Consider the following 20,453-nt stretch of genomic DNA (forward strand, 5'->3'; position numbering starts at 1 on the left):
GTGTGTGTGTGTGTGTGTGTGTGTGTGTGTGTGTGTGTGTGTGTGTGTTGTATTGTGTCCAAGGGGTGGGGGAAAGAGACCTCTCTAACAAAATCCAGTTGAAATTCATAGCACCTACCTAGGATGGAAGTAGAGTAAATGGACAGGTATGTCAAATTGTCTTCTGTGTTCTCAGGTATTGGCTGTATAGATTATATTAAAGAATTTTAGCATGATCACAAAAGCTATGTGTTTCCTCGTTGCATTAAGGTACTTACTGAGTACTTGGCATAGGAAGGTAAGAGCTCATAGATAGTTTGGGGTCTAGAAAAACACTTACTTCATAATAGAAGTTGGGCATCTCAGCAAGAGAGGAGAAATAGGGATTAGTGGTTGGTTTTGTTAAGAAGTTGAGGGACTTAGGGGGCAAGTCCATTCCTCAAGCAGGCTTCAACTGTGAAAGAGTCCACAAAGAAGAAAAAGACCAGAATTTCAGAATTTCAGAATTTCACGGAAGTCAAGTCTGTAGTGGACTGATGGTCAGATAGTGCGCACTGACACACACACACACACACACACACACACACACACACACACACATACACGTATGTTAGTGAATAAAGGGAAATTGACTGAATTTGATGCTGATATTTGAATAGAAAGCCTGAGTGGGAAAGAAGTCAAGGTTGTAAATCAAAGTCTTGGATCTAAATTATAATGATAACTGAATATATGCTTGCATGGGCATGTAGCTCTCTTGAGCTGTATTTTCTTCACCTCCAAAGTCATTGCCTGGAATATAGTTAAATATATCTTCCTGCTCTACTCAAAGAATCCGATACCAAGTGGGCAAAAGAAGTTAGATGCTAATGGTTACTGAGCCCTCCACTAACATATACCTCAACTTCCTTCATTGGCACCAAAACACAAAGTGCCAGTGGCCCTCAGAGGATGCGTTTGCATATTTCTGAGTGAACTGCCCTCTAGGTGGAAAACAAAGGGAAGAGACTGGGCCTTTTTTTCTTTGCTTCAGATTCATTCTTTGGATCTCAATAGTTAGTACCCACTGTACTCTATAGGAAAACTGACTTTTCAATAACCCATTCAGGTTTTTTTTTCTGTCAAAGTAGAACTTGCATATCACAAAATGTACCCTTTTGAAAATATGCAGTTGGTACTAAAGAGATTCCTCAGCATTTGAGAGCACGCACTTTTCTTTCTGAGAACCCAGGTTTGGATCCCAGCATCTACATACTTACAACCACATGTAACTCTATTTCCAAGGGGATCTGACTCCCTCTTCTAGCCTCCACAGGCTTCTGAATACACAGACATACATAAATATACATAAATAAGAAGTACAAAAGGAATTTTTTATGGTTTTCCAAGACAGGGTTTCTCTGTGTAACAGATCCCTGGCTGTCCTGGACTCACTCTGTAGACATGGGCTGGCTTAGAACTCACGGAGATTCACCTGCCTCTTGAGTGCTGGGATTAAAAGCGTGTGCCACCACTGCCTGGCTAAAAACTTTTTTTATAGTAATAAATTACAGAAAAAAAGAAAGCATGTTTCTACTGTCTCACTAAAGTGTATATATTCAACTCTGTGTAGTTCTAATGTATGTAATATAACTGAAACCATTAATTCCAAATGCAGTCGATGTTAATACATTTTTCTTGCTATTAGAAAGGTGGTATATTCTTGTCGTATTTTTTCAACCTTTGGAAAGGCTATACAGCAAAGAGAAGTGATATACAAAGACGAGCAGTCTGCAGCAGACCTTTAGCATGACTCCCGTAGAATTGCCTGCAGATACAGGTACCTGGGGTACAGCAAGTCTGCTGTCATCAGTCCCAGTAGCATTACTTCCTGATGTTGCTAGACTCTCAGGGTGTCTTTCTTGGTCCTTTCCTCTTGCTATACCAAAACAGCCAACACTGGGTTATTTATAAAGAGGGGAGGGTTTCTGTTTTGATTTATTTTGTTTTGTTTTGCCTCACAGTTCTGGAAGATTAACTTCCGTTGCATTAGCATCTATTTGACTTCTGTCAAAGATATAAAATGGAGAAACAGAGGGACAAGGGCATGGGTCTAGCAAAGTAGTCACATAGTAAAAGTAGCAGGAGAGGGAACCTTACCTTCTAGTAGCCTACTCTTAAGGTCACCAGTCTAGTTTCATGAGACCTGGTATTAATTTATTCACTAGAGTTCTTCTCTCATCATCAGCAGGCCCCACCCCCAAACACTGCCACATTGAGGATTCAAGCCTCAATATGAGCTTGTGTGTAAATTCCTCTTCAAGTCATAGCAGACTTAGAGAACACAGGAATGCACCTGCCAGGGTTATATGGTCGAGCTTGTTGGCTTACCCACCCATACTTGAGGTGTTCCCCTAACCACCCGAGTGATGGTCTACTCCCTTATTGAACCTCTGGATATGCACTGCCAGTCCCATTTTTCTAACCCCTTCCTACTGCTCCAGTGTCATGGAACAGCTAGATCTGACTTCTACTTACCTATTCATGCTTGGTCTGCTTTTCCAGTTTTCATGACATGTTCTGGTGTGATTCTTTCTTCTTCTCCATGGAACTGATGAGGCACAGTGTTGCAGTCTCTATAGCAAATCATTTGGGCTATCACTGGGAACAAGAGGAAGGCAGGAATTAGGGGCCACAGAACAAGGGGACAAGGGATGCTTCTGTAGTGCATCAGTGCATTTTTTAACAGAGCTTTGGGGATACACACCTCTGTTCCCACAGTGATTAACAGCAGGGACAATGGGAGAAGCACTAAAAAAACAGCTCTAGATTCTAAGTGATTTCTGTGATTGTAAATATCTCCCATAAACATTTGATCTGAGAAGCTGGGCTAAACAAGTCATTGGCTGCTAAGCATCCTGGCATGAGGGATGTCTTAGAACTAGAAAAATCTGATGCTTACCACTTGCATTTGTGTTTTTTAGTACTCATTTACTTCTTCATAAACCCCTTTCTCTTATTTAATTTGTGCCTTGTTCATTCCTGCATTTCTACCATGGGTTCATGGGCTGCTGGTGGCTGCCCTGGTTCTTATTGAACTCTCTGTGGCTGCAAAGAGCTCTTTGTCTCTTGCCCTTCCCCTACATGATTAACCTCTGCTGCTGCTGTGCTCTTAGCCATGGAGCCTTCCTGATGCTTTTTGGGTCCATCTCTTTCCAGTAGACTGAGGAGACACAAAAGGGCAGAGTTCTTCAGGCTTTGCTATTGACCACTCAGGTTTTCATCTGGGACTTATTTTTCTGATGAACATTCTTTTAGTTGGGCCCACTGACATGGTACTCTCAAAAAGCATTTCCACATGCCCTGTGGGCCACACCAGGGAGCTGAAGAGGAACATTGGCCTCCCTCCCACCATTTTCATTGATCTGCTAGTGAAATATGTGTGCCTCACAACCATTTGCAGCACTGAGCTTGGCTCACACTGAGCCCGCCTCCACTGTCAGGTTTCAGAGGCCATTCACCTCCTTCTGCACATAGAAATAGGTGCCATCTGCCCCTTTTTTTTTTTTCCAATCTAGAATTGTTGATGAGCTCCTCTCCCCTCCCCCCCCCCCCCCCCCCCCCCCCCCCCCCGATCACAAATCAGGGAGAACTAGGTTGGGAACCAGAAAGAAAGATTAATACTTTCTACCCTCAGAAATCTTTCTTAAGTCATGGCCTTTGCACCATTTCAACATTTGAAGCTGTGTTCTATGCCTCTCTCCAGCTGTGACTTTCGCTAAGCTACTTAACCTCTCTGATTCACAGTTTCGTGTAATTTATGGAGACCAGCCTTTCACAATTGCTGTTAAGATGAAATGCTTCTTTGGTTCTCATGTCAAATACCAAACTATACCTCAACTCTCCTTGCAAGAATATGTATACAGAGAGTAATGTGCTTATTTAATACACTGCTAGTTCTAGGATACAAATAGACTGGGGCCAGATGGATCTCTGTTCCTGCTCCTTTTCCCAACCGAATGTCATGCACAACACATGCTAAGGTTCACTTAGTGAGACTGATGGGTATATGAAAAATACCACACAGTAGAGACACAAAAAGAATGGTTTTCCAGAGGCTTACAGAAAATTCAAGTTTTTCTTTTTAGAATTTTCTAGAATTTTATTTTTAGAATGTTTTTGATCCACAACTGGTTAAATTTTTGGATTTAGGACCTGTGGATGTGAGGACTGACTATAGTTTATTTTTCTTTGTGGAATCCGCATATCACCTTCTGATCCTGTTTACCTCTTTTGGTTGGCAGCCAAAGGGCTCTAGCTCTGTTTGTGGCCATCAGCAAATGTCACAGAATGAAATCCAATCACTAACATCACTATGGCTTCTGTTGCTCCCTTGGCTATTTCTTTTCTTACTTTAGAGACTGTATTGAACATATCCATATAAATTGTGTTAGATAACTGTTCAGACCAAAAGGAGAGAGTATCAGCGTTCAGGAAATACTTTACCATGTACAGTACTTGCCATGCAAGCATGAAGACTAGAGTCCAAATCCTCAAACCCACTTAAATACCCAACAAGTATGGAAGACCACCTAACCTATAATTCCAGTCCCGAGAAAGCAAAGACTAGAGAACTGCTAGATGGGGCTGGTAGATTAAATTAGTCCAGTAGGCCAGCTCTGGATTCCATTGAGATCCTGCCTTATTCGTTAACAGAGATCAATTAAGGAAGACACCCAACAGCATCCTAAAGCCTACATATACACATATATATCTATGTGCACCTACACACCTGAACATGCATACACACACAGTCACAGATACAAAGGAGAGCATAACAGTCATCTCTAGTTAGTAAGATAACCTAGTTGCTAAATGTAGTAGGGCTGAGTCATTCTTATGTAGTATAAAGGACCATGGAAAATAAAGGTTGGGGTGGCATCACTGTTACTAGAGTGACTGTGGGTGAATTTCTGAGAATGCGTTTTAAATCTATAAAACAGCAGTATCAGTTTCCCACACAGCCCTTCCTGTCCAGCATGTACTCGGTGCAGAGCTTTGCAGCTGTCTTTGTTCTCCCTTTTCTCCACATGGCACCATTGTACACTCAAAGAAACAGAGTCCTGTTTTCCTGTTGCTGACATCAAGAGGAACATGCAGACTTGCATATTATCTATCCCCAGTGTGGAGCCTAGCCTCTTATAGGGAAGGTATGAGAGCAGTAGCTAGGGTGATCTGAGAAGTGGCAGTCTGGGCTCTATGGGGCTTTAGGCAAGAGCAGGACAACATATGCCTGAGATCTCAGAAGCCATTTGGGACTAGAGGGCTCCTATGATGGAAGGACCTTGGAGAAAGGTACACAGACACATGGAGAGTAAGGGGCATGATACCACCTTAGGCTAATGTCAGGGAGCAGGCAGGAGGAAGCTGTTATTACTCTGCCTGCTTCTCTCCCTTAGTAATACAAATATTTGTCTCTTAGAATGATGAACCTATGTTTAGGTCATGTGGTTTCCAATCTCTATCTACCTACATGCAGTTATCTACCTACATAACCTCAGCTTCCTGAGATGAGCCTACTTCCTCAACCCTAGTTTTTATGGTCCGTCACTATCATGAGGACTGGACTGTAAGAGATACTGCCAGGCCTCAGCCTCACACTGACTTATGGCACACACTCAGCTAACGGTGGCTGCTCTTTTCTACCCTGGCCAAGAAGCTAGCTTGAAGAACCATCAATCACTCTGTCACTTTCAGAAGACCAGAGTGGTAATGATTTGTGTTCTTCAACAAGAAGTGCTATAGTCTTTGTTCTGGTCCATTCTCCATTCTTTTATCCCTTAACCTTTCTAACAAAGCCAGGCCTCTTTATTTAGAGCAGAATTTAAAACTGTAAGGTAAGCTGTGTTTATATTTTTATTTCTTTTCTAAACAAGAAAGAGCGGGAAAGTTTAAGAAAACGAGGCCCCTTTCAGGTCTTCCCTTGCTTTTTAAAGAATAGCAAACTGTAGGCAGTGTCATGGGCCCCTCTTTGCCTGAGAAGGACATCAGGTATAAAAGTGGCACACCTCTTGACAGCAAAGGTGATGTGCCACATGAGAAAGGTGACACAGCTGCATGGTGTTATGGAGGCTGAGCAAGAACAGTGGGCTTCCCAAGTCCCTGGGCTGCCCAGGCTGTGTCCCTGCTGTATAGGCAGACTTGCTCACCTAGGACAGGCTTTCCTCCGCAGCCATCCCTTCCCCTTTGTCTGGGGAGCTGTGTGTTACACGTTTGAGCAGCCAGTGTTCCTTTATTTCACCCGCCTCCTTTCCAATTAGTAGCAGCTCATCTCAGGGGAACATAATTAAGAGGGCGCTTGTTGTCTGGGGGAAAGGAATTAAACAAATTGTGAAAGTGCAGTAATACTGAATGGGATAGCAGGACCATTAATAAGTCTTCAGTCTGTATGCATGCCTGTTCTAGGAGGAAGAATGTACCTAGATGAACTGTGCTGTCTGTCCCAGGCCGGAGCCCATACCGGGGGGGAGACCTGTTGGAGGATCCTCTGAGGTACCCATATCTTCCTTTTGGGCCTCAGTATGAAGAAGGTGTTGCATGACATCACAAGCGCATCTTCTTCCTAGCTGTGTGACCTTGGCAAGTTATTCACCTTTCAGAGTGTGTTTCCTCACCAAGAATGAGAATAATAGCACTGTCTTGCAGAGTTGCCTTGAGAATTGTGTATGCAATGCATGAAAGTGGCTGGGTTATAGTCACTCAATAATATCAGTTCCTTTCCCCCTTAGGATTCAAAATAAAGATACCTGTCAGGTAAAGGTCATTATATTGTCATTGCCTTGACACTAGCAACGAAGGAAAGAAAGAAGAAAGAGTAGAGTAGGCTGCACTCTCCCAGAATATAACTGAGAAAGTCAGGTAGTACAGTAATTCCCAGAGAACAAAGGGCCAGTGTAGACGTACCCTATTCTGCTATTCACAAATGAACAATGGCATCCCACAATCACTGTCAGCCACACAGCAGTTGTGACACAATTGCCATGGCCTGCCTATGTGCAAACTTGGTCATAACTGCTAATATTATCATTGCTTTAATTTAATTATGGGTGGTGTGTGTGTGTGTGTGTGTGTGTGTGTGTGTGTGTGTGTGTTGTCTCTCAGTTGCTGTTTAAATTGTCTTCAAAATGACAGTGAGATATGTCTTGTAATCTAAAGTCCTGTGAATGTTGCATATAAGCTGGATATACTTGCTTTTAGTGAGGCAGGGAGATTGTATCCATGTTTTCCCCGGGTTTTGTTTCTGTTATTACAAAACAAAACCAAACACCACCCACTAAGAACATCTTCCTGGCTTGTTTGTTGCTCTTTTAGAAAACATGGACACTGATGACTCAGATAAAGAAAATCATTCAGATAAGTAGGCCTCTCAATGTGACATTTGTAGGAGTAGGTCACCAAATTTTCTTGCTATATTTTCCTTTCAATGTATGCCTAGGAGTGAGAAAGGAACATTTAAATGTGCCATTCTAAGTGGTCAGAAAACTATGAATCATTGATTTTGTCTTTATATTAATGAGGAAGGGCCTCTGGAAGAAAGTGACATGCAATTCTTCTAAATAGTGTGTAGTGTACAGGTACCGAGAGTGTATGCCCTCAGTGTGGATGTGTACAGGAGGTAGGAGTTAGCATCTTGTAATGCTCATGGACTATCCTGTCACTGGTGGCCTTCCAGGTGACCATCAGTACCTAGGATGAACAAGAAGCCATTGTCTGAGCTGGGCATGACAGCCTGTGTCTGTGATCCCAGTACTTGGGAGATAGACAAAAGGATTCCCATGAGTTTGAGGCCAGCCTGAGGTATATAGTAAGACTATCACAAACAACAGGAAGGAAGGAAGGAAGGAAGGAAGGAAGGAAGGAAGGAAGGAAGGGGAAAAACCATTGTCTTTGAGAGATGGGAGGAGGCAGTCCAGGGATACCAGCAGCCATGGGTCTAGAGAGAACCCCTTTGGACTTCAGAGTCATTGAGTGTGTACCAGTGATGGCTACCTCATTTTTTGTCTCCAGTCCTTGATGTAATCCTGAAAAGCTCCACTGGACAGGCACTGGAAACACCTGGCTAGGACACAACAAAAGGTAAATGAAAATTAGTCCAACCCTTTGATTAGTAATCTCTGTCTTGGAATTCATGTACTACACTGTTTTCATTACAGTGTTTCTTATATTAATGAAAAATTAGGAGCAACTTATTGTCTAATTCCAGGAATTGGATTCAATAAATTATGGTCCACCCTGCTAAGTGGAATATTATGCAGCCTTTTAAATAACCATCACAGTGGTTGTAGAGCAATATTGGAAAGGTCAGTGTAGAAAATGAGGAAACAATAAGATACATATGGTTAATTTCAACCATTTGGTTAGGTTAATGTTAGAAAAGGATAAGCCAAAGATAAGAGTAGTTATATCACACAGTATAATCATGGGTAGGTGGGTTTTCCACCCCCCTCCCCCCGAAGTTGCCTCATATAAAGGCAAAGAAAAAGGTCTCTAAGAAAATGTATAAGTAGATACAATAATTGAGGTATATAGAGAATAAAAATTATGTTCAGAGCATACCTAGAATTACCCAATTGTGTACTTGCCACGTTGGGATGTTAAGGAGGCGGCTTCCTTTTTCTTTCCTCTCCCACCCCCACCTAGAATTTGTAATTACATATTTGCAAAGCAAAAAAAAAAAAAAAATGTAGATTCTGGGAAGCATTTGAGGTGTTGGAAGCAAATGATAACAATAGACGAAAAATAGACGAAGGTATTTGTCCAGATTTGCTTTCGTGCAAGCACAGAGCTGTTCAGATTCAGAATGCTCATGCTTTAAATGTTGTCTAAATACAGACCGTGCAGGCCTAACAATGCTTGGCTGCAAAGCTGCTTTTCTGGAAGAGGCTGTAATTACTCATCCCAACTGTGTCCGAAGAGTAAGACCTACAGTGTCCCTTCTGGCATCTCTAAATCACTTTCATAAGGCTCCCTGTCAGGATATCATGTAGACTGAAGTTGCATGGTGTTAAAAACTACACGTTGCAGTTTCTAGGGAATATTTCCTCTTTAGAGAACAGGCTGTGGTTAAATTACACCAGGGGCTTTGGCTGTTGGGGTTATTTTTACCTTTTTCTCACAGTTGTTTGATTCTTTCCTTTTGTTGGCTCACTTGTTGGGATTTTGGTTCTGAAATTCTATTTGAAACACATGGTCACTGGCCGGTCAGTTATGTGCTTACATGTGAGAGGTGGGAAGGCGGTAAGATTTAGTTCAATATTGTGAGCTTGTGCTTCTCTCCATGTGTCAGGCCACACTCTGGACACATTAATGACTGGCTTTTTTTTTTTTTTTTTTTTTTTTTTTTCTGGAATTTTGTGCTCTTCCTGCTTCCTTTCATTACATTAGGCAAGGCTCCACTAGATGAGACATTTGCAGTCTTAAGACTTCCTGCCGGGGTTCAGACTTTGTATTTTTGACATTGAAGCTGTCGTGTTTCTGAAGCTACTTAATTAGAAACACATTCATTTTGGTGTACACTGGAGAAAGCTCAGGCAGCAAAGCCAGGCACACTGGGAAGTTGGAGCATCTGTGTGGCTGGCAGCTAAGCTAATGGTTTACAGTTTCAGGGCAAAAATATCACAGGGCATTTCTTTGCCTCTTGAAGCAAAGAGAAGCTGCATGTGCCCCGCAGGTACCTTGAAGGGGGGAAAAAAAAGGATGGAAGAAGATGCTAGAAGAAAAGACAGCTCTGTTTCTTTCCACTGCAGTTTGTTTGTACAGTTCCTTCTTTGGCTATTATCAAATACAAAGTCTTAGAGAAGAATAGTTCTCAGGCTGTCTTCCAGGATCCTGACATATATGATTGCTGAGATCTGTAGTAATGAGGACATTTTGTATTCTGAAAGATATCAAAGGATATATGCTTGAAGAATTTTATTTGTTGAGTTGTAATGAGGGAATTGCAAACTTTTCTTCCTTTTTTAAATGTTTGAACATTTTTTAAGTTTACGTCTAATGTCTTAAGAATCTTAGTTGCCTCTCCACCGATTTCTAGATACAACATGAGCTCCTGGTTTGCAGTCACCTCCTGCCTCACTGTTTCCCAAGTCTGCATACAAAAGGGTATCCTTCTCTCTCCACTGTGACTCCCACACCTGCCCCTGAGGAAAAGTACCTACACAGCCCAGTTCAAGCCAATTGTCTTCGCTCTAATTTCATTGAAAACTACCCCCTGCTAGTATTGTAGGATGTATGGCTTTGGAAAGAAAGCCAGAAAAGTTTCCCATCATTTCTGTGCTTCCTGCCCTTTTTCCTCTACTCCCAAGGAAGATAAGATGTGTTCCTCAACCTGGGGATCAATTCACAGCCAGTCTGGGCTTACTGCTTGCTTGGCTTTGTGGCATTAGATACGTGTTTTAGCCTCTTTTAGTCTATTTTCTCCTTTGTAGAATGGGCATTATTATGGAGGTTGGAAAGAGTGACTTCACATAATCTGTATCATGTTTATCACCAGAGAGAAACATCATAAATGAGTATGTAAGTGCAGTGGGAACTTCCTGGAATCTATGAGAGTAACCCTAGTGAAGTCTCCTTGTAATAGAGGATATAGAGCCAGAACTGGCCATCTTCTATAACCAGGCAAGGCTCCTAGCAGTAGGACTGGGACATCAACCTAGCCACAAAACCTTCAATCTATAATCTGTCCTGTGTGCAAAATGTGCTGGGGCAATGGTGGTACAAAACTTAGTGGGACTGGCCAACCCACTCCAGGAGAGGGATCCCAAGCATGACACTATCTGGATGGCCAGGAACCAGAGGCAAGACAGGCCAGAAACCCAGTATAGAAGTAAACATGACTGGCAAAAAAAAAAAAAAAAAAAAAAAAAAAAGTCAATGAGGTGATTCCCAATGAATTCTACTGTACCTATAGATCAATGCCTACCTCAGTTGTCATCAGAGGGGCATCATCTAGAAAACCATGAGAGCAGATGCAGGGACTCAGAGCCAAACACTAGGTGGAGCCAGGGGAACCCTGCAGAAGATGGGGAAGAAGGATTATAGGAGCCAGAGGAGTTAAAGATACCATGACAAAACACCAGTCACTGAATCAACTAAGCAAGGCTCATAGGACCTCACAGAAACTCAAGCAACAAATACAGACCCTGTGTGACATCAGCTAGGTCCTCTACATAAACCTTATGGTTGTGTAGCTTGGTGTTCTTGTGGAAGTACCAACAATGGGAGTTGGGGGGGATGTATTTCTGACTCTTTTTCCTGTTCTTGGGACCCTTCTTATCCTACTGGGTTGCCCCATCCAGCCGTGATATGAGGGTTTGTACCCAGTCCTATTGTAATTGTATCTTGCTAGGCCTTGTTCAGTGGATATACCTAGGAGGCCTGTTCGTCCGTCCTTCCTTCCTTCCTTCCTTCCTTCCTTCCTTCCTTCCTTCCTTCCTTCTTTCTTTCTTTCTTTCTTTCTTTCTTTCTTTCTTTCTTTCTTTCTTTCTTTCTTTCTACTTTGAAGGGAATCAATAGTTGATCTGGGAGAGAAAGTAATAGAGGGAAAGCTGGGAGGGAAGGGAAACTGCCATCAGGATGTAATATATGAGGGAAGAATAAAAGTTAAAAAGAAATAAATAAAAAGAAACCTCTAAAATGAATGAATGAATGAGAACTACAGAACACCCAGATTTTTAGAAACTCTGAACTTGCTTCTGCTCTGCAAAGGAAGCAGACAGTGGAGGCTCTGTTATATAGTCACCCATGTGTGCCGTGGCATGCAGAAGCTTGCTGGACCCTCTCCAAACATTAGGCTATATGTCTTTATTGTGCTCTCTATGTAACCTTCACTTTTTTCCATTATAATTGTTGAGACCATAGTTCCCATAAGTAATAAGACCTCTGTACTGTGTGTGTTTATCTCCATCTTGTAACAGTAGTTGCGCCAAGAATCCCATTATAAAGATAATGTGACTGAGGCCAGGAAGCTGCCTGGCTGCTGTTTGGGGTTGATAGCTGACACCAAGGTTGATGCTCTTCCTGCTAGCCACACCATTCCAAGTGCTGCCTGCATTTTTAAATTCTTTGACGTTTCTAGGCTTGGAAACAAAATGTCACATTAAGATTTTTGTTGTGAAAGGAAATGTAACTGTGCATACGTTTATTAAAACAGCTTTTCTCTAAATAGTGAACCATCTGTAATTTTCTGTCGGAAGCAACAGACATTAAAGCAGCTGTGTGTCTCTGTTTCTCTTCACAGTGCTCCCATGCCCTACCTCATAGGAATCCATTTAAGTTTAATGGAGGTAAGTGGGCTCCTTTCCTCCCTGATCCTTGATGTGGGCTTTGGGTTTGCTTTGTGTAGCAGAAAAATGGGATCTCAGGATGTGCAGCTCTGCACACAGGAGCAGCTAAAGCAACTGCTCATATGCAACCCCCTGTCCTCGATACACTAACCCATTCATCAACCTTTCAACTGTCTCCTGCATTCTGGGCTTCTCTGCTTTGATTGGAGATGTTGGATTTTTCCTGGGTGAATGAGGGAGGGTAGGGAGGTAGGAGAAGGGTACCATTTGGGCTGGGATAAGGGAAGGGAAAGGGTTTGTTTGTTTTTCATAATGACATTTATTCTGAATCACTGTGTTACATTTTCATGGTAGGAAATGTGATATAAATGGTCTGTAGAAGTTAAGAAGAAAATTAAAATCACCCACATTGCCATTATTCCAGAATGAACTACTGTTAGCATTTTACTATTTTCCATCTAGTCTTTATCCTGTAGATACTTATTTCATATAATATTGTCTTTATATAATACGTATTTCATATAATATTGTCTTTAGCATTATGATGTGAGAATCCTTGTCTTTTTTTATCTACCCTCAGTAACAGCAGTTTTCCATTTGTTCCCTGTCATTTCTACAACTTAACCACTTTTCTGCCATTGAGCACTTAGGTTGCCAGATGATTTTTTTTTCCCTATTATAAATAGCACTTCAGCAAACATCTTTATGTATAAGGCTTTATCTGCATTTTTTTTTTTTTCTGCATTATATCCCTAGTGCAGAATCCCTAAAGCAGAAATGCTTGGTCAAAGCTATGAGACTGCTGCCAGATTGCTTTCTGTGTGGCTGTACCAATCAGGCAGCAATGCTTTCAATGGACTTTTTATGCTTTTGTTCATGCCCTTGATTTGTAGACTTGACCTCCAGGATTTTCTTTCTCGGAAAGGACAGGCATTTGCACTTCCCAGAGCAGGGTGGGGCTGGTCAGCTTGTTCATGTGGCACAGTGTGGGCTCTGGGAGGAAGTCCCCAGCCATGCCTGCCATGGTGCTTAGAATGTCTTAAAGGAAGTGCTACTTCTCTTCTGTTCCTTTCATTTCACGTCGACGAGGACCACCTGCTTCTCCGCTAACTGTTGCACACTCTGCTATTGTGCTTACGAAAATGAAACGAGCTGGTTATCGAAAAACCTGTTTGTTTGACATTGAGAATCTTGATCAAAATAGACCACAGAAATCTGCTCAAATTTCTAATTTGACAGGATGGCCATGTGGCTCCTACATTCTGTTAACAGTCCCTCCCTGTCATCACCCAGCCCTAAGCACATACAGTACACAGTTTATGGACTATCTTAGATGATGTATTTAGATCAGACTAAAGAGATTGCTTGTGTGTTTTACCTTTGTTAAGTGTGGGGGTCTATTCAAAGCTTACATACAGAAATTAAAAGTAAATCCTTTCTAATGGACCTTTCATGCCAACTACTTTAGTTTAAAACACTAAAGACAATTGAGTCTATCAGTGTCCACAGTTCCCTCATGCTTCTCCTCCTGCCTTCCAGTCTGCTCCATCATAGGCTTTTCCAGACCTGTCTTGCATACCAGTACCTTCAGCATTCCCCAAAGTATATGGTCTTGGCTTGCTTTTCTTCTCCATGTGCCCTCCAGCCATTGTGTTTAAGGGGTGTCAAAGCCAGTGACACAACTCTAAGGTGATAACACTGCTCTACTCTGCCCCCATCCCTCTCTCTCTCTGGATTTCAGGTCCCCACTGATTTCAGGGACCCACTAAACTTTGCTATCTCAGTCTTTCCCCCATCAATTTATTATTTGCAGACAGACATTCTGAGCACTTTAGCATTTTCCAAGGTGTGTGGGCTTGCTTTTCTTCTCCATATCCCCTTCTGGTGTTCCCAGTTCTTTGAAAGGTATTGCCTGCAGATGCCCCAATGTTTGGGCACAAGCATTCTTGATAAATACTCACAAGTCTCTATATAAAGCGTCTCCAATCTTGTTCCTTTCCCACTGCCTTCCTTGGCTCTTTTCCTTAGCTTTCTTGGAACATACAAGGCCCACATTTTGCTATCAAATTAGTGAATAGGGCTTTGTAAGATTCCAAGAATTGTGCTCAGTCCTGGAGGTACAAAAATGAAAATAAGGTTTAGTGCTTAGCTCCCTTATGGTATGGGTTGCCAGGTGTGGTCACCAGGTACACATTCCATTCATATTCTGTGTTGCCCCAAGCTCCCCTTGGCTTCTCCACTGCTGTTGAGCTTTCTGCCCCATCATTGTAAGAACACATGAGCCAGTTCTTGGACCAAATAGATCCTGTACATCCCCATAGAAGTCCTGCCCTTCTCTGGCAATTCCAGAAAGTGCTCTATCATGTTCATCTTTCACTTGTGGAATCTCTTACTCTACTGTACTCTAATCTAAACAATAGCTGTTTGTTTCCAAGTCCTACAGTATGTTCTATGGAGCATGAATCCCATGCAAGCAAAGGTAGCATCATCTTCTGTGGTAGCCTTAATTTCTTGACCAGGGTGCCAAGCAGGTGATGTTGTCTGAGTCACAGCTTTTTGAGAAGGGTGAAGTTAGTGCTTGAGTTGCTGTAATAACACATTTTAAAGCCTTTCAAACAGGCATCACTGTTTGCAAGTCACCCCATGTCATCATCACTCATAAAAAGCCAGGCCACCTATAACCCCAGCTCCACTGGATACAGAGACCCGAAGATCATGGGGGCTTGCTGGTCTCCAGCCTATCTTTGTATTATGTGAGAGACCCTATCTCAGAGGAGTGAGGTGGGGAATGATAGAGCAGACACGTGGCATCTTCCCCAGGCTTCCACACATGGGCATAGGCCCTCCTACGTGTGTGCACATGCATGCACACACTCAAAAGAGGGGTTTAACATTTTTTTTAAAACCATGTTTCACTTTAAGTAATACAAAACAAGTGCTTTTGTGTAGTAAAGCGTACAATGCAGAGTGTGTTAAATTTTGAAGCACCTAGATGAATGGGTGCAAGTCTGTTCTGTCCAGCCTTTAAAGGGCTTTAGGTGAGATGGTTCAGGAAGCAGAACCATGCTGTGCTGAACTCTTGCATTGGGTCAATACCAAAGAAAAACAAAAATGTAAGTTGTTCCAGCCTCTGGGTAGTTTTTTAAACAACAAAAATGTTTCCTGTGGGCATTGCCGCCTACCCCCACCACCAAATGTTGAAATTCTTTCTCTGAGTCTCCTGAGAAAGAGCCCTATACTCAGGGCCCTATTGTGCTTGCTTGTTGGACTTATGTTGCTCTGACATGGCCTTCACTGCTGCAGCTGTGTCCCAAGATTTTTCTATAGGTCCTTAATGTCTAGGGTGGAGTGTGGCCCCACAGGCAAGAAGCTCTGTAAAAAAGAAGCTGGGGAGGCCCAGCTCCTCACTACACTAGTTTTCTTACTGGCAACTCAGCAAAAGGCTTATTTTTGACTGGCTTGTTATTTTTTCTTGAAAGCTATAGGCACCTTATTATGCCTTTGCATATGTGCCAGGATTTTTTAAACTTCAAATGAATGTGGCAGATGTTCATAAAAGTTTAGAAAAAGCTACCATAGGAAGACTTTTTAACCATTTTTATGACACTCAAATTTGTGCACAAAAAGAAACATAAATTATAAGCTAGTATTCTCATTGAAAGGAAGGTTATTTTGAGGAAAGACCTACTTCTCATCTTCAAGTCTGAGCAGGATGCCATTGCTGTTTGCTAAATGGTAACCTTGTCACTATAAGAATCTACTTCTCTTCCAAAGGGACACGTTTATAGCTGTTCTTCTTTCCTCTCCCTCCTTCTGCTTCTCGATAGCCTTTCTCTCATTTAAGCAATCGGAGGCTAGTGGCAAATGAGCAGAATAGCCGAGGGTATTGGCATAGGTCTAACTGCTTCTTGGAGAGAATGATCATGTTAGTTGGCAGCTAGAAAATCCCTAAACATGGCCAGATTACACACTGACTATTTCCTTTCATTCAACTGATCTCAATTTAGTTCAAGACACATTTATTCAGTCCCCCTTCTGTGCCATATCTGGTAGCAGGTGCCAGGTCATGTCTTGTAGATGGTATCTCTCCTATTCGTAAATGAAGAGCTTCCTCGGATGCTTCAGAACAGTGCTCTGTGCAAACCTTAGAGTGGCATGGGGAGGAGGTACAGCTAGAAGGTGTTTATGCCACTCCTATTGGTAGAATGGTCAGGAAGGTGGAGAGAAAGGTGATAACAGTGACTTGTTTCTGAAGAACGGCACAGACTAGCTTGTAATTGAGACCATGCTGTATGCAGAGGCAGGATGTTTAGAATGTGGCTCCTAGAATCTGGCTTTCACACTTCCTGCTCAGGTGATCCTGGGCAAGGAGGTCAACTCATAAGCTTCTTGTTTTCTCACCTGCAAACTCAAGATAAGGACCAAGTTCCCCTGTATGGAATCATTGGAAGGTTCTGCAGAGACAGTATGGTGCCCAGCATATAAAAAGCTCCATGGAATCAGCAGCCACGGCTGCTTCTCTTTGTTCTGTGCCCTTTAAGTCATTTATATTGCTAAGGTGGTAGCTTTGGAGTCATAATATGTGAATTTTTAGGTTCCCCAGAGAAACAGTCTTAGAAAATTGGCTTGCACCTGCCCAGAGTCCCCTGGTTTGCGATGTCGCAGGGTTGTGAATAACACTTCATAAGAGTCAATCAGTGTCCTTCCAGACCCCTGCCTGACCACATCCTGTGTTTGACTGTTGTGTTTTTGTTTTTTACTTGGAAAGTTGTGGCACTATATTATGCCATGTAAGTGCTAGATTTCTTGAGCTCCCAGTGAATGTGGCAGTCATGATACTCTGTTTCTCTGTGTCTTACTTTCTTTATCTAGGAGAGAAAGTAGAGTCCTGTAGATGGTCAGCACGTCCAATGGTCTGGCCTATGGCGGGGACATGATGCATGGCCCTTTCCACAGTAAGGTGCTGTGAGGCTTTTATGTCCCAGGTCTGTATCTCATAGTGGCTTCCTTCTTGGAAGTTTTTCTGGAACAGATGCAGATAGGTAGAAGTTACTGGTGAATTTGGGCTGACATCATCTTGGTAGCCCTAGCCTGGAGGGCTGAAGGCCACACTTCTCAGATGAAGAAATGCAGAAGCTGAAGCCCAACCAATAGACCAGGCCCAGGAAAGCTGGGAAGACAGGAATCAACTGTATCTGTAGAGCCTGGAAGTGAGACCAGGGCTTCACAGGACCATGAGGAGTTCCATGTCGGCAGGAGCATGAAGTGGGAGGCCAGCCATCAAGGGCCTTGTAAGCTGCATTAAAGAGCCTGAACTTTATAGGGCAACAGAGAGCCATTGAAGGGTGTAAATAGGGGAGGGACATGGTCAGGCCTTCTCCTTGTAAGCCATTAGAACTAGTCCTTCCACATAAAATGCTTGGAAACTGCTTCACACTGTTAATAAAGTAAATTGATATTTGTAAAGATCGAGGTAATTCTTAGGGAAATTACACACCCAAACCCTGTGTATAAAATTCAGATGTGTTCTCATTCCCAATTAATGCATCTAAATGTTTTCTTTTGCTGCCAGGCCACAGCTGAGGTGTTCGTAGTGATGCCTTGCTTGGAAGATTAAACTCCACTGTCAGTCGATGTCCTCTACTCTCTGGCTGCTAGAGTTGATGTGTTGTTGCCTTTTATTTTGTTTTGCTGTTTTGAAACAATCCTCTTGCCTCAGCTTCTCACATTCTGGAATCAAAGACATGGGTCACTGTATCTCATTTCCTCTCTCTTTTTATGTATCAGATATCCATTCACCACCCTGATCTGAAGTTATAAATTTGATGATGAACTCAACCCTCCATGATAGTCCCAGCTCATGGGAATGGGAACATGAGGTCCAGGACCAAGCTGTACCCACCTCGCCGGCTTTCCTTACCACAAAAGGCATATGATGGCTACTCAGGGCAGACAGCTAGGATCCCAGGAACCTCCTCTCTTTCTATTGGTGTTTCTCTAGGAAGGCTTGGCGAATGGCCCCTTGGAACCTGATTCTGCAGATTCATCAAGACATCATTCTGAGGGCAGAATCAAACTGTCTTTATCTCTGGAATGCAGAGGCCACATTATCTGTGTCTGCAGTGGAGGTCTTGGTTCATTCTTGGGCTTTGATACAAAATAATAGGATTCTCTTATAGAGAAGGAAAATAGTAGATATTTTGGGTGATTTTACATTACCCAAAGCTTGGATGTGTGTTGTTTAAGTTGGAGGTTTTTTAGCTAGTTGTCATGTTTCTTATGGGATAGCAAGTCTTTAATCCTTTGTTCATGTGTATATGAAGAGATATAGATATATTTACTTATTTTTAAACCATTCAGTACCGAGTAAAGCTGAGTGTCTCTTGTTAGCCATTGCAGCATTCTGCTACTTCATGGGATTCTGCGTGTAGACAGAGGAATAGCATGGTTTATAAAACTCTGAGCCATAATCCTGTTTGCATTATACAAATGGTAGCTTGTGTGTGTCCTCACAATCATAGAAAAATTCTATTGGGGGATGATTGTTGGGGCATTAAAAAAAGCAAAGCTTGCATGAGACGATCTCATTTGATGGATGCAGTCACAGGTTCATGGGGAAAACCTGAGCAGGAGAGAGAGGGTTGGCAGAAGCTTGAACATCCCAAGTCTTTGAGTTATCACACACTGGGGTGTGAGTTATTATACACTGGGGTGTGAGTAATCACACACTGGGGACTGTATCTCCTTTCCCTTGAGCACATGGCTCAGCCTTTCTGCAAAATACAAGTAGCCACCTTGCAGAAGGAGGAGCCAAAGCTGTAAGTAAAATGATTCTCTGCAAAAAATGAGTCTGTCTGCCCACAGCTGCCCCTCTGGGCCATGTCCCACAAGACTTTGTGGGTTAGGCCTGGCCTTGCTTCATTGCTTAGGTCAACTTTTTCTATCCTAGTGCTTCACTCTGAGTATCCTGGGAGAGGAAATCACAGGATTCGTCATGGGAGTTTAGCAACCTCCTTAGACAAGCTCTATTTCCAGAATGATGGAACCCACTTCCTTGTCTCTCCAGTTTCCTTGTCTCACCTATAGCAATGCAATGCAATTGCATCTCAAATACTTGTGAGAGTTAACTAGTTTACTGAGTGTGACAAGTTTGTTCTAAGCATTCCATTAGGTATTTCTTAAAAAAAAAAAAAACATAGTTGGATAGTATAAACAGTAAGGGTCAAAGGTTAGATGATTGAAACCCTAGAGATAGTTTGATTTTTGTAAAGAAAGAAGTAATTGGACAGCAGTTTAGCACTGCTCAACTTTCCTTAACAGGCCATCAGCACCACCATCGAATAAGGAATTCAGAACACAAGCATGTTTTGTTCACTCAAGGCCTCAAAAGAGGTCTGGTTCTGTGGGTTGGTTTCCCCCTAGGAGCTCTCTCGTCTTCACAGTGGCATCTGCCTTTAATATACCACTTAACCTATGTTGAGATCAGTTCATAGAAAACAGCTTAAAGCCTTCATCGTATTTTATGTAATCAAAGGGAGCAAGTACATCTGACAAAGGGTAAGGGTCTTCCACAGTCCCACCATTCTCAATCTAATTCAAGGTGGCTGAGTATCAGTCACACTAGAGAAACTGAGCAATCATGTGACACTGTGAATAATGCTTTTGCTTTCCATTTTTTGTCCTTTTGTCTCTTAGCCTGCCATTATATGTAAGGCTTGTTTAACAATGTTAAAACTGACTTCAGAGGAAACTCTGAGTTAGTAAACCCTTACCAAAAGATGCTTAAAAGAATCAAATTCTCATCAAATGAAACTAAAGAGTGGGCTGCAGAAGCCCTGGAGAAAAGTGTAACAAGCCCTACAGGCCTGAGTTCAAGTTTCTTCTAGGACAAGATTTCTTCTAACCAGGTTCTTGTTTAAAATAGGAATCAGATTAACAGGGGAAAGGTATGAGTCATTTCACAGTCTGTCCCCTATGTGCAAAATGCTTTTAATCCTGGCCTCTTTGGAGTTGCCTCTTGGAAACAAATAATAGGTGAAGCCTGGATCTACTAATGTGCAAAATGTTTCAGCTTCCTGGTCACTGCCTTAAAAGGGCCTCTGTATTAAGATGGCCCTTTAAGGCTCACATTCATCCCTTGTATGAGTAGGT

At 42.4% G+C, this 20,453-nt stretch overlaps 1 protein-coding gene across 3 annotated transcripts in view; it reads left to right on the forward strand.

Annotated features, from left to right (window-relative positions):
• Dennd1a (DENN domain containing 1A) overlaps positions 1-20,453 on the forward strand; it is a 474,895-nt gene that overhangs the window by 275,782 nt on the left and 178,660 nt on the right. For all 3 annotated transcript variants that reach the window (XM_055599849.1, XM_055599850.1, XM_055599851.1), the window contains one exon: positions 12,257-12,302. In XM_055599849.1, the coding sequence (XP_055455824.1) occupies positions 12,257-12,302 (46 nt within the window). The remainder of the gene's footprint in view (positions 1-12,256; positions 12,303-20,453) is intronic.

The sequence above is a fragment of the Psammomys obesus genome, unplaced genomic scaffold (assembly GCF_907164565.1).
Source record: "Psammomys obesus unplaced genomic scaffold, mPsaObe1.curated_primary_1811, whole genome shotgun sequence".
NCBI lineage: Eukaryota > Metazoa > Chordata > Mammalia > Rodentia > Muridae > Psammomys > Psammomys obesus.